The sequence below is a fragment of the Salvelinus namaycush genome, chromosome 19 (genome assembly GCF_016432855.1).
Source record: "Salvelinus namaycush isolate Seneca chromosome 19, SaNama_1.0, whole genome shotgun sequence".
Lineage (NCBI taxonomy): Eukaryota > Metazoa > Chordata > Actinopteri > Salmoniformes > Salmonidae > Salvelinus > Salvelinus namaycush.
Window position 1 is genome coordinate 7,402,344 of NC_052325.1, and position 13,729 is coordinate 7,416,072.

Below are 13,729 nucleotides of genomic sequence, written 5' to 3' on the forward strand. Positions count from 1 at the left end.
TTAAAGACATGGTTCTGTACTACAGTCATATACTGTTTAAAGACATGGTTCTGTACTTCAGTCATATACAGTTTAAAGACATGGTTCTGTACTACAGTCATATACTGTTTAAAGACATGGTTCTGTACTACAGTCATATACTATTTAAAGACATGGTTCTGTACTTCAGTCATATACAGTTTAAAGACATGGTTCTGTACTTCAGTCATATACAGTTTAAAGACATGGTTCTGTACTTCAGTCATATACTGTTTAAAGACATGGTTCTGTACTACAGTCATATACAGTTTAAAGACATGGTTCTGTACTACAGTCATATACAGTTTAAAGACATGGTTCTGTACTTCAGTCATATACAGTTTAAAGACATGGTTCTGTACTTCAGTCATATACAGTTTAAAGACATGGTTCTGTACTACAGTCATATACTGTTTAAAGACATGGTTCTGTACATCGTTTCTGCTTTCACACATAAGCTTAGGTCAGGAAGTCCTTCATTAAACCTTTTGTAATCAATGAATAATAGTTCTAGTCTTCTCAATCCACACATTGACTGCCTGTCTTGGCTGATGGTTACCCCAGCAGGGTGTGACGGTTACCCCAGCAGGGTGTGACGGTTACCCCAGCAGGGTGTGACGGTTACCCCAGCAGGGTGTGACGGTTACCCCAGCAGGGTGTGACGGTTACCCCAGCAGGGTGTGACGGTTACCATGTCGGAGCAAGCACTGATACCCACAAGAAGAGTCAACACCTCACAGTCAGTACACTCTGCGAGTGTGTGCGTACGCGTGTGGGTGTGTGTGTGTACGTGTGTGTGACCAACACGTCTTACATGTGATACAGTCACCTCTGATTAGTGGTCTCCTACAGTAGCTGTCTTTACTCTGTTACACAGACAGGCCTGTATCTGGGGGTTACCACCACCACAAACACTTGGCCAATGAGAAGAAAGGAGACGAAATGAGCGGCGAGGAGAACAGTTGTTACTGCCCAGCCCTTGTTGACAGGCAGGCAGGCAGGCCCCTGAGAAAATGACCCAATCACACACACCTCACAGGGGACTTAGCAAGGAGTCACACGGCAGACTGTCTGGCTACTGGATGTCTCTATTGGAGGCTGACACTCAGGTTAGATATCACAGTTATGATGGAGGGCTTTTAAAACAACACTTTTTCTGGGTTCTGGGTCAGGTATGTTCTTTAGAATGTAGAAGTTCTTATGGAGACCCATAGTGGGTTGTCAGTCATGTAATATGTCCCAAACATGTTTTGATGGAATCAGGGTGAGAGGCAGGTAATCTCCCCTAAATATTACTGCAGAGATATACCCTCTGGTCCTGCTCCTCCAGTATCTAGTGTTGTCTGTCTATTGAACCCTACAGCAGTTAGATGAGTCATCTGTTGAACCCTGTAGCAGTTAGATGAGTCTTCTGTTGAACCCTACAGCAGTTAGATTCGTCTTCTGTTGAACCCTACAGTAGTTAGATCAGTCTTCTGTTGAACCCTACAGCAGTTAGATTAGTCTTCTGTTGAACCCTACAGCAGTTAGATTAGTCTTCTGTTGAACCCTGTAGCAGTTAGATTAGTCTTCTGTTGAACCATACAGCAGTTAGATTAGTCTTCTGTTGAACCCTGTAGCAGTTAGATTAGTCTTCTGTTGAACCCTACAGTAGTTAGATCAGTCTTCTGTTGAACCATACAGCAGTTAGATTAGTCTTCTGTTGAACCCTACAGCAGTTAGATCAGTCTTCTGTTGAACCCTACAGCAGTTAGATTAGTCTTCTGTTGAACCCTACAGCAGTTAGATTAGTCTTCTGTTGAACCCTACAGCAGTTAGATTAGTCTTCTGTTGAACCCTACAGCAGTTAGATTAGTCTTCTGTTGAACCCTGTAGCAGTTAGATTAGTCTTCTGTTGAACCCTACAGCAGTTAGATTAGTCTTCTGTTGAACCCTGTAGCAGTTAGATTAGTCTTCTGTTGAACCCTGTAGCAGTTAGATTAGTCTTCTGTTGAACCCTACAGCAGTTAGATTAGTCTTCTGTTGAACCCTGTAGCAGTTAGATTAGTCTTCTGTTGAACCCTACAGCAGTTAGATTAGTCTTCTGTTGAACCCTACAGCAGTTAGATTAGTCTTCTGTTGAACCCTGTAGCAGTTAGATTAGTCTTCTGTTGAACCCTACAGCAGTTAGATTAGTCTTCTGTTGAACCCTACAGCAGTTAGATTAGTCTTCTGTTGAACCCTGTAGCAGTTAGATTAGTCTTCTGTTGAACCCTGTAGCAGTTAGATTAGTCTTCTGTTGAACCCTCAGCAGTTAGATTAGTCTTCTGTTGAACCCTACAGCAGTTAGATTAGTCTTCTGTTGAACCCTGTAGCAGTTAGATTAGTCTTCTGTTGAACCCTACAGCAGTTAGATTAGTCTTCTGTTGAACCCTGTAGCAGTTAGATTAGTCTTCTGTTGAACCCTACAGCAGTTAGATTAGTCTTCTGTTGAACCCTCAGCAGTTAGATTAGTCTTCTGTTGAACCCTGTAGCAGTTAGATTAGTCTTCTGTTGAACCATACAACAGTTAGATTAGTCTTCTGTTGAACCCTGTAGCAGTTAGATTAGTCTTCTGTTGAACCCTGTAGCAGTTAGATTAGTCTTCTGTTGAACCCTGTTGCCGGCTTCACTCTCTCAGTAGGAGCTACTCTCTGACTGCCGGCTTCACTCTCTCAGTAGGAGCTACTCTCTCTGACTGCCGGCTTCACTCTCTCAGTAGGAGCCACTCTCTCTGACTGCCAGCTTCACTCTCTCAGTAGGAGCCACTCTCTCTGACTGCCGGCTTCACTCTCTCAGTAGGAGCTACTCTCTCTGACTGCCGGCTTCACTCTCTCAGTAGGAGCTACTCTCTCTGACTGCCGGCTTCACTCTCTCAGTAGGAGCTACTCTCTCTGACTGCCGGCTTCACTCTCTCAGTAGGAGCTACTCTCTCTGACTGCCGGCTTCACTCTCTCAGTAGGAGCTACTCTCTCTGACTGCCGGCTTCACTCTCTCAGTAGGAGCTACACTCTCTGACTGCCGGCTTCACTCTCTCAGTAGGAGCTACTCTCTCTGACTGCCGGCTTCACTCTCTCAGTAGGAGCTACTCTCTCTGACTGCCGGCTTCACTCTCTCAGTAGGAGCTACTCTCTCTGACTGCTGGCTTCACTCTCTCAGTAGGAGCTACTCTCTCTGACTGCTGGCTTCACTCTCTCAGTAGGAGCCACTCTCTCTGACTGCCGGCTTCACTCTCTCAGTAGGAGCTACTCTCTCTGACTGCCGGCTTCACTCTCTCAGTAGGAGCTACTCTCTCTGACTGCCGGCTTCACTCTCTCAGTAGGAGCTACTCTCTCTGACTGCCGGCTTCACTCTCTCAGTAGGAGCCACTCTCTCTGACTGCCGGCTTCACTCTCTCAGTAGGAGCTACTCTCTCTGACTGCCGGCTTCACTCTCTCAGTAGGAGCTACTCTCTCTGACTGCTGGCTTCACTCTCTCAGTAGGAGCTACTCTCTCTGACTGCCGGCTTCACTCTCTCAGTAGGAGCCACTCTCTCTGACAGATTAGCACTCATGAAAGTCCACCAACCTCTTTGTCTATCTCTTAATGACTGCAAAGCCACACTTACATGTACACACACACCTCCCTGTCTATCTCTCAATGGCTGTAAAGCTTCCCATAAACACATGAAAAGGGAATTTATCCTCAGCTGAACAAATTGCCCGCCCTCTGAGTCTGAGCCTGTATGCGTTTGCGTGTGCGTACGTGCGTACGTACGTGCGTGCGTGCGTGCGTGCGTGTGTCAGATTAGAGCTGTAATGAAGCCAGTCTAATGAGGCCTGGGGCTGATGTGTGAATGAGGCTCTGCTCTGACTGGACCTCTGCCATCCCTCTCACAATGGCTACATAAACACTATCTGTCTATAGAGAGGCAGAGAGAGTGTGTGTTTCCCTATCTGCAGAACACACTCCTGCACACACACACACACACGCTCATGTTGTTACGCGGGGTGGAGCAGGTGAACACAAGTGCAGACTCAGACGAGGAGACAGGGATAAGGTAACCAAGGTATTTATTGAAAAGTGTGGGGGGAGGGGGTACAGGCCAAGGGGAGCTCTGGCGGGTAGCAGGGAACCAGGAACTGAGGCTGCGGCTGAGGCAAGGGGAGTAGGGGCAGGGTAAGCAGGTCCGGAACGGAATACAAGGAAGCAGTAGAGCAGGGGTCCAGGGCAGGGAAGCAGGACTGACGAAACGAGGGATTGGAGACAGGGACCAGAGTCAGAGCGGACGGAACTGTAGCGGAGAGAAAAGCAGCGTCAGGCTAGGGAAAACAGGCACCACAGGATAACAAGATCAATGCAGGAACAAACGGCTTGAAATGCAGACTGACTGAGCAGAGGTTACGATCTGGCAACGTGGAAGTGGCAGGGCTGAGTATTTGTAGAGGTCTTGATTATGGAACAGGTTGCAGCTGGTGGGGATCTGCTCTGCTTCCAGCACACCTGTCTCCACTCACACAATCAGAAACACCCACACAGAGAGAGAGAGAGCACTGGGGGAGTGGCGGCAGGTTAGGGAGACACAGGATGAGAAGTAGAGGGCGTGGAAGGGACAGATGTAACTCACATATACAGTATATGCACTCAAATTCGCATAATTCATATAGATACTACTACCCCTTCCCACAAAGGTTTCCATGGTACCTGCATAGAGCTGTGTGTGTGTTTCTCTCTACTCCCAGGAGAGGCATTGGAAGTGTATGTCCCTTCAGTGTTAGTGCAGAGAGACAGTGTTGTGTTATTAGTGCAGAGAGAGACAGCGTGGTGTTATTAGTGCAGAGAGAGACAGCGTGGTGTTATTAGTGCAGAGAGAGACAGCGTGGTGTTATTAGTGCAGAGAGAGACAGCGTGGTGTTATTAATGCAGAGAGAGACAGCGTGGTGTTATTAGTGCAGAGAGGGACAGCGTGATGTTATTAGTGCAGAGAGGGACAGCGTGATGTTATTAGTGCAGAGAGAGACAGCGTGGCGTTATTAGTGCAGAGAGGGCCATCGTGGGGTTATTAATGCAGAGAGAGACAGCGTGGTGTTATTAGTGCAGAGAGGGACAGCGTGATGTTATTAGTGCAGAGAGGGACAGCGTGATGTTATTAGTGCAGAGAGGGACAGCGTGATGTTATTAGTGCAGAGAGGGACATCGTGGGGTTATTAGTGCAGAGAGGGACAGCGTGATGTTATTAGTGCAGAGAGAGACAGCGTGGCGTTATTAGTGCAGAGAGGGACATCGTGGCGTTATTAGTGCAGAGAGGGACAGCGTGATGTTATTAGTGCAGAGAGGGACAACGCGGCGTTATTAGTGCAGAGAGGGACAGCGTGATGTTATTAGTGCAGAGAGGGACAGCGTAATGTTATTAGTGCAGAGAGGGACAGCGCGGCGTAATTGGTGCAGAGAGGGACAGCGCGGCGTAATTGGTGCAGAGAGGGACAGCGCGGCGTTATTAGTGCAGAGAGGGACAACGTGATGTTATTAGTGCAGAGAGGGACAGCGTAATGTTATTAGTGCAGAGAGGGGCAGCGTGGCGTAATAGTGCAGAGAGGGACAGCGTAATGTTATTTGTGCAGAGAGGGACAGCGTGGCGTAATTAGTGCAGAGAGGGACAGATAATGTTATTAGTGCAGAGAGGGACAGCGCGGCGTAATTAGTGCAGAGAGGGACAGCGCGGCGTTATTAGTACAGAGAGAGACAGCGCGGCGTAATTAGTGCAGAGAGAGACAGCGTCGTGTTATTAGTGCAGAGAGACAGCGTCGTGTTATTAGTGCAGAGAGAGACAGCGCGGGGTTATTAGTGCAGAGAGAGACAGCGTCGTGTTATTAGTGCAGAGAGAGACAGCGTCGTGTTATTAGTGCAGAGAGAGACAGCGCGGGGTTATTAGTGCAGAGAGACAGCGCGGGGTTATTAGTGCAGAGAGAGACAGCGCGGGGTTATTAGTGCAGAGAGAGACAGCGCGGGGTTATTAGTGCAGAGAGAGGCAGCGCGGCGTTATTAGTGCAGAGAGAGGCAGCGCGGGGTTATTAGTGCAGAGAGAGACAGCGCGGGGTTATTAGTGCAGAGAGAGACAGCGCGGGGTTATTAGTGCAGAGAGAGGCAGCGCGGGGTTATTAGTGCAGAGAGAGACAGCGCGGGGTTATTAGTGCAGAGAGAGACAGCGCGGGGTTATTAGTGCAGAGAGAGACAGCGCGGCGTTATTAGTGCAGAGAGAGACAGCGCGGCGTTATTAGTGCAGAGAGAGACAGCGCGGCGTTATTAGTGCAGAGAGAGACAGCGCGGCGTTATTAGTGCAGAGAGAGACAGCGCGGCGTTATTAGTGCAGAGAGAGACAGCGCGGCGTTATTGGTGCAGAGACACAGCGCGGGGTTATTGGTGCAGAGAGACACAGCGCGGGGTTATTGGTGCAGAGAGAGACAGCGCGGGGTTATTAGTGCAGAGTGAGACAGCGCGGCGTTATTGGTGCAGAGAGACACAGCGCGGCGTTATTGGTGCAGAGAGACACAGCGCGGCGTTATTGGTGCAGAGAGACACAGCGCGGGGTTATTGGTGCAGAGTGAGACAGCGTCGTGTTATTAGTGCAGAGAGAGACAGCGTCGTGTTATTAGTGCAGAGAGACACAGCGCGGCGTTATTGGTGCAGAGAGACACAGCGCGGCGTTATTGGTGCAGAGTGAGACAGCGCGGGGTTATTAGTGCAGAGAGAGACAGCGCGGGGTTATTAGTGCAGAGTGAGACAGCGCGGCGTTATTAGTGCAGAGTGAGACAGCGCGGCGTTATTAGTGCAGAGTGAGACAGCGCGGCGTTGTTAGTGCAGAGAGACAGCGCGGGGTTATTAGTGCAGAGAGACAGCGCGGCGTTATTAGTGCAGAGAGAGACAGCGCGGGGTTATTGGTGCAGAGAGAGACAGCGCGGCGTTATTAGTGCAGAGAGAGACAGCGCGGGGTTATTGGTGCAGAGAGAGACAGCGCGGCGTTATTAGTGCAGAGAGACAGCGCGGCGTTGTTAGTGCAGAGAGACACAGCGCGGCGTTATTAGTGCAGAGAGACAGCGCGGGGTTATTAGTGCAGAGAGACAGCGCGGGGTTATTAGTGCAGAGAGACAGCGCGGGGTTATTAGTGCAGAGAGAGGCAGCGCGGCGTTATTAGTGCAGAGAGAGGCAGCGCGACGTTATTAGTGCAGAGAGACAGCGCGGAGTTATTAGTGCAGAGAGACAGCGCGGAGTTATTAGTGCAGAGAGATACAGCGCGACGTTATTAGTGCAGAGAGAGAGCATATAATATTACATAGGATCTGACTTACATAAGGATCTGACTTATGGTTCTAAGAAAATTGCATAACTAAAATTGTCAAAATGCTGGTCTTTTTCTCTCCCCCAAAGGATCTTCCCCAGAGAATACCTACTGCAACATATCCACCTGTACTCACTGGCTGACCTGCAACAGGTAATACACACACTACACACATATAGTGTACACACTCACTTTCAAACATCAGACCGTTACAGGCACACTAATACACACTCATATATATATATATATATATATATATATATATATTGTGTTATATTTAAGCAATCAGGTGTGGTATATGATCAATATACCACGACTAAGGGCTGTTCTTAAGCACGACGCAACGCAGAGTGCCTGGATACAACCCTTAGCCGTAGTATATTGGCCATAAACCACAAACCCCCGAGGTGCCTTATTTCTATTATAAACTGGTTACCAACATAATTAGAGCAGTAACAAGAAATGTTTTGTCATACCCGTGGCATATGGTCTGATATACCACGGCTGTTAGCCAATCAGCGTTCAGGGTTTGAACATTCAGTTTACACGTGTCAGGACAATGCATGGCTGCTTGGACCAGCGTCTGTCTCTGCTCGGACTCAGACAGGTGGAGCTAAAGCAGTCCCTCCCAGTGAAGAGGTGCTCTGTCTCTGCTCGGACTCAGACAGGTGGAGCTAAAGCAGTCCCTCCCAGTGAAGAGGTGCTCTGTCTCTGCTCGGACTCAGACAGGTGGAGCTAAAGCAGTCCCTCCCAGTGAAGAGGTGCTCTGTCTCTGCTCGGACTCAGACAGGTGGAGCTAAAGCAGTCCCTCCCAGTGAAGAGGTGCTCTGTCTCTGCTCGGACTCAGACAGGTGGAGCTAAAGCAGTCCCTCCCAGTGAAGAGGTGCTCTGTCTCTGCTCGGACTCAGACAGGTGGAGCTAAAGCAGTCCCTCCCAGTGAAGAGGTGCTCTGTCTCTGCTCGGACTCAGACAGGTGGAGCTAAAGCAGTCCCTCCCAGTGAAGAGGTGCTCTGTCTCTGCTCGGACTCAGACAGGTGGAGCTAAAGCAGTCCCTCCCAGTGAAGAGGTGCTCTGTCTCTGACACCTCAACCTGCTAGCAGCACCAGGCACTGGGACAAGAGCTCACAGTCGGGGGACAAATTCTCCTTTGCCAATTACAGTGGGGACAGTTTCCCTCAGCCCTCTCACTAGCAGTTTCTAGGCTGTGTTATGAAGGCATGAATAATTGTTATTGGGATGAGGGTTACTTTGGTTTGGCGTAATCTCTTGCCTCTCTCTCTCACCCCCTCTCTCTGATCCCCCTCCCCCCCAACCTGGAGTTCTTCCACACTACTACTCTCCCATATCTTCCACCTTCCCCACCCAGCCCCCTCTGCACCACCCAACCTCTCTCCCTCTCCCCTTCATGTTCCCCTCACCCTGGCCCGCTCACTAATTACAGACATTCAGAATCAACAAGCAGAAAAACGAGTGTGTTAAAGTCCACCATTCTTCCCTACATCCCCTGGCCTGACACTCTTCTCCCCCTCTCGCTCTCGCGCTCGCTCTCTTTCTCTCTTTCCCTCGCTCTCTTTCTCTCACTCTATTCATCTCTCTCTATCATCGCTTACTCTCTCTCTGTGTGTCTTTCTCTCCCCCTCCCCTTTCGCTCTGTGTGTCTTCTCTCCCTCCTCTCTTTGGTCCTCTCCCCTCCTCTCTCTGTGTGTCTTTCTCTCCCCCTCCCCTTTCTCCCTGTGTGTCTTTCTCTCCCCCTCCCCTTTCTCCCTGTGTGTCTTTCTCTCCCCCTCCACTTTCTCCCTGTGTCTTTCTCTCCCCCTCCACTTTCTCCCTGTGTGTCTTTCTCTTCCCACCCCTTTCTCTCTGTGTGTCTTTCTCTTCCCACCCCTTTCTCTCTTTACAGCTAATTGGCTTTCCATATTAACAAGCTGTTTCTTTTATTTCTCCTGAATAATCAAAGCTTGTTCATCAAGCCTGGCTTTTATTGTTTCACAGTGAGGTTCAATAAAGTCTCCCTGGCTAGTTATAGAGTAGACGCAGTCCTTCATGGAAAGCAGTAGTGCACTAGCCAAACTGCCCAGAGGCTGGACTAGTTTGGCTACTGGCCCTTTTTTTGCTGCAATAAAACGTTTGTTTTTCCAGTTGTGGGGTAGTGGAGAGGTGGGCTTGTTGTGAAGTAGTGGAGAGGCGGGCTTGTTGTAAAAGCTTGTTCATCAAGCCTGGCTTTTATTGTTTCACAGTGAGGTTCAATAAAGTCTCCCTGGCTAGTTATAGAGTAGACGCAGTCCTTCATGGAAAGCAGTAGTGCACTAGCCAAACTGCCCAGAGGTGGACTAGTTTGGCTACTGGCCTTTTTTTGCTGCAATAAAACGTTTGTTTTTAGTTGTGGAGAGGTGGGCTTGTTGTAAAGTAGTGGAGAGGTGGAGAGGTGGGCTTGTTGTAAAGTAGTGGGGTAGTGGAGAGGTGGGCTTGTTGTAAAGTAGTGGGGAGGTGGAGAGGTGGGCTTGTTGTAAAGTAGTGGGGTGGTGGAGAGGTGGGCTTGTTGTAAAGTAGTGGGGAGGTGGAGAGGTGGCTTGTTGTAAAGTAGTGGGGAGGTGGGCTTGTTGTAAAGTAGTGGAGAGGTGGGCTTGCTGTAAAGTAGTGGGGTGGTGGAGAGGTGGGCTTGTTGTAAAGTAGTGGGGTGGTGGAGAGGTGGGCTTGTTGTAAAGTAGTGGAGAGGCGGGCTTGTTGTAAAGTAGTGGGGTAGTGGAGAGGTGGGCTTGTTGTAAAGTAGTGGGGAGGGGAGGTGGGCTTGTTGTAAAGTAGTGGGGTAGTGGAGAGGTGGGCTTGTTGTAAATTAGTGGGGTTGTGGAGAGGTGGGCTTGTTGTAAAGTAGTGGAGAGGTGGGCTTGTTGTAAAGTGGTGGAGAGGTGGGCTTGTTGTAAAGTAGTGGGGAGGTGGAGAGGTGGGCTTGTTGTAAAGTAGTGGGTGGTGGAGAGGTGGGCTTGTTGTAAAGTAGTGGGGAGGTGGAGAGGTGGGCTTGTTGTAAAGTAGTGGGGTAGTGGAGAGGTGGGCTGGTGTAAATTAGTGGGTTTGGAGAGGTGGGCTTGTTGTAAAGTAGTGGAGAGGTGGGCTTGTTGTAAAGTGGTGGAGAGGTGGGCTTGTTGTAAAGTAGTGGGGAGGTGGAGAGGTGGGCTTGTTGTAAAGTAGTGGGGTGGTGGAGAGGTGGGCTTGTTGTAAAGTAGTGGGGTGGTGGAGAGGTGGGCTTGTTGTAAAGTAGTGGGGTGGTGGAGAGGTGGGCTTGTTGTAAAGTAGTGGGGTAGTGGAGAGGTGGGCTTGTTGTAAAGTAGTGGGGTAGTGGAGAGGTGGGCTTGTTGTAAAGTAGTGGAGAGGTGGGCTTGTTGTAAAGTAGTGGAGAGGTGGAGAGGTGGGCTTGTGGTAAAGTAGTGGGGAGGTGGGCTTGTTGTAAAGTAGTGGAGAGGCGGGCTTGTTGTAAAGTAGTGGAGAGGCGGGCTTGTTGTGAAGTAGTGGAGAGGCGGGCTTGTTGTAAAGTAGTGGAGAGGCGGGCTTGTTGTAAAGTAGTGGAGAGGCGGGCTTGTTGTAAAGTAGTGGGGTGGTGGAGAGGTGGGCTTGTTGTAAAGTAGTGGGGTGGTGGAGAGGTGGACTTGTTGTAAAGTAGTGGGGTGGTGGAGAGGTGGGCTTGTTGTAAAGTAGTGGGGTGGTGGAGAGGTGGGCTTGTTGTAAAGTGGTGGAGAGGTGGGCTTGTTGTAAAGTAGTGGGGTGGTGGAGAGGTGGGCTTGTTGTAAAGTAGTGGGGTGGTGGAGAGGTGGACTTGTTGTAAAGTAGTGGGTTGGTGGAGAGGTGGGCTTGTTGTAAAGTAGTGGGGTGGTGGAGAGGTGGGCTTGTTGTAAAGTAGTGGGGAGGTGGGCTTGTTGTAAAGTAGTGGGGTGGTGGAGAGGTGGGCTTGTTGTAAAGTAGTGGAGAGGTGGGCTTGTTGTAAAGTAGTGGAGAGGTGGGCTTGTTGTAAAGTAGTGGAGAGGTGGGCTTGTTGTAAAGTAGTGGGGTGGTGGAGAGGTGGGCTTGTTGTAAAGTAGTGGGGTGGTGGAGAGGTGGGCTTGTTGTAAAGTAGTGGAGAGGTGGAGAGGTGGGCTTGTTGTAAAGTAGTAGGGTAGTGGGGAGGTGGGCTTGTTGTAAAGTAGTGGGGTAGTGGAGAGGTGGGCTTGTTGTAAAGTAGTGGGGTAGTGGAGAGGTGGGCTTGTTGTAAAGTAGTGGGGAGGTGGGCTTGTTGTAAAGTAGTGGGGTGGTGGAGAGGTGGGCTTGTTGTAAAGTAGTGGAGAGGTAGGCTTGTTGTAAAGTAGTGGAGAGGTGGGCTTGTTGTAAAGTAGTGGAGAGGTGGGCTTGTGGTAAAGTAGTGGGGTGGTGGAGAGGTGGGCTTGTTGTAAAGTAGTGGGGTGGTGGAGAGGTGGGCTTGTTGTAAAGTAGTGGAGAGGTGGAGAGGTGGGCTTGTTGTAAAGTAGTAGGGTAGTGGGGAGGTGGGCTTGTTGTAAAGTAGTGGGGTAGTGGAGAGGTGGGCTTGTTGTAAAGTAGTGGGGTAGTGGAGAGGTGGGCTTGTTGTAAAGTGGTGGAGAGGTGGGCTTGTTGTAAAGTAGTGGGGTAGTGGAGAGGTGGGCTTGTTGTAAAGTGGTGGAGAGGTGGGCTTGTTGTAAAGTGGTGGGTAGGTGGAGAGGTGGGCTTGTTGTAAAGTAGTGGAGAGGTGGGCTTGTTGTAAAGTAGTGGGGAGGTGGAGAGGTGGGCTTGTTGTAAAGTAGTGGAGAGGTGGGCTTGTTGTAAAGTAGTGGAGAGGTGGAGAGGTGGGCTTGTTGTAAAGTAGTGGGGTAGTGGAGAGGTGGGCTTGTTGTAAAGTAGTGGGGAGGTGGAGAGGTGGGCTTGTTGTAAAGTAGTGGGGTGGTGGAGAGGTGGGCTTGTTGTAAAGTAGTGGGGAGGTGGAGAGGTGGGCTTGTTGTAAAGTAGTGGGGTGGTGGAGAGGTGGGCTTGTTGTAAAGTAGTGGGGTGGTGGAGAGGTGGGCTTGCTGTAAAGTAGTGGGGTGGTGGAGAGGTGGGCTTGTTGTAAAGTAGTGGGGTGGTGGAGAGGTGGGCTTGTTGTAAAGTAGTGGAGAGGCGGGCTTGTTGTAAAGTAGTGGGGAGGTGGAGAGGTGGGCTTGTTGTAAAGTAGTGGGGAGGTGGAGAGGTGGGCTTGTTGTAAAGTAGTGGGGTAGTGGAGAGGTGGGCTTGTTGTAAATTAGTGGGGTTGTGGAGAGGTGGGCTTGTTGTAAAGTAGTGGAGAGGTGGGCTTGTTGTAAAGTGGTGGAGAGGTGGGCTTGTTGTAAAGTAGTGGGGAGGTGGAGAGGTGGGCTTGTTGTAAAGTAGTGGGGTGGTGGAGAGGTGGGCTTGTTGTAAAGTAGTGGGGAGGTGGAGAGGTGGGCTTGTTGTAAAGTAGTGGGGTAGTGGAGAGGTGGGCTTGTTGTAAAGTAGTGGGGTTGTGGAGAGGTGGGCTTGTTGTAAAGTAGTGGAGAGGCGGGCTTGTTGTAAAGTAGTGGAGAGGCGGGCTTGTTGTAAAGTAGTGGGGAGGTGGAGAGGTGGGCTTGTTGTAAAGTAGTGGGGAGGTGGAGAGGTGGGCTTGTTGTAAAGTAGTGGGGTAGTGGAGAGGTGGGCTTGTTGTAAATTAGTGGGGTTGTGGAGAGGTGGGCTTGTTGTAAAGTAGTGGAGAGGTGGGCTTGTTGTAAAGTGGTGGAGAGGTGGGCTTGTTGTAAAGTAGTGGGGAGGTGGAGAGGTGGGCTTGTTGTAAAGTAGTGGGGTGGTGGAGAGGTGGGCTTGTTGTAAAGTAGTGGGGAGGTGGAGAGGTGGGCTTGTTGTAAAGTAGTGGGGTAGTGGAGAGGTGGGCTTGTTGTAAATTAGTGGGGTTGTGGAGAGGTGGGCTTGTTGTAAAGTAGTGGAGAGGTGGGCTTGTTGTAAAGTGGTGGAGAGGTGGGCTTGTTGTAAAGTAGTGGGGAGGTGGAGAGGTGGGCTTGTTGTAAAGTAGTGGGGTGGTGGAGAGGTGGGCTTGTTGTAAAGTAGTGGGGTGGTGGAGAGGTGGGCTTGTTGTAAAGTAGTGGGGTGGTGGAGAGGTGGGCTTGTTGTAAAGTAGTGGGGTAGTGGAGAGGTGGGCTTGTTGTAAAGTAGTGGGGTAGTGGAGAGGTGGGCTTGTTGTAAAGTAGTGGAGAGGTGGGCTTGTTGTAAAGTAGTGGAGAGGTGGAGAGGTGGGCTTGTGGTAAAGTAGTGGGGTGGTGGGCTTGTTGTAAAGTATTGGGGTGGTGGAGAGGTGGGCTTGTTGTAAAGTAGTGGAGAGGTGGGCTTGTTGTAAAGTAGTGGAGAGGTGGGCTTGTT

At 50.0% G+C, this 13,729-nt stretch overlaps 1 protein-coding gene across 1 annotated transcript in view; it reads left to right on the forward strand.

Annotated features, from left to right (window-relative positions):
* The window catches only part of LOC120064111 (pleckstrin homology domain-containing family M member 3-like), an 84,046-nt gene that overhangs the window by 51,741 nt on the left and 18,576 nt on the right, over positions 1-13,729 (forward strand). Inside the window, exon 7 of the mRNA XM_039014465.1 lies at positions 7,441-7,504. Within this exon, the coding sequence (XP_038870393.1) occupies positions 7,441-7,504 (64 nt within the window). The remainder of the gene's footprint in view (positions 1-7,440; positions 7,505-13,729) is intronic.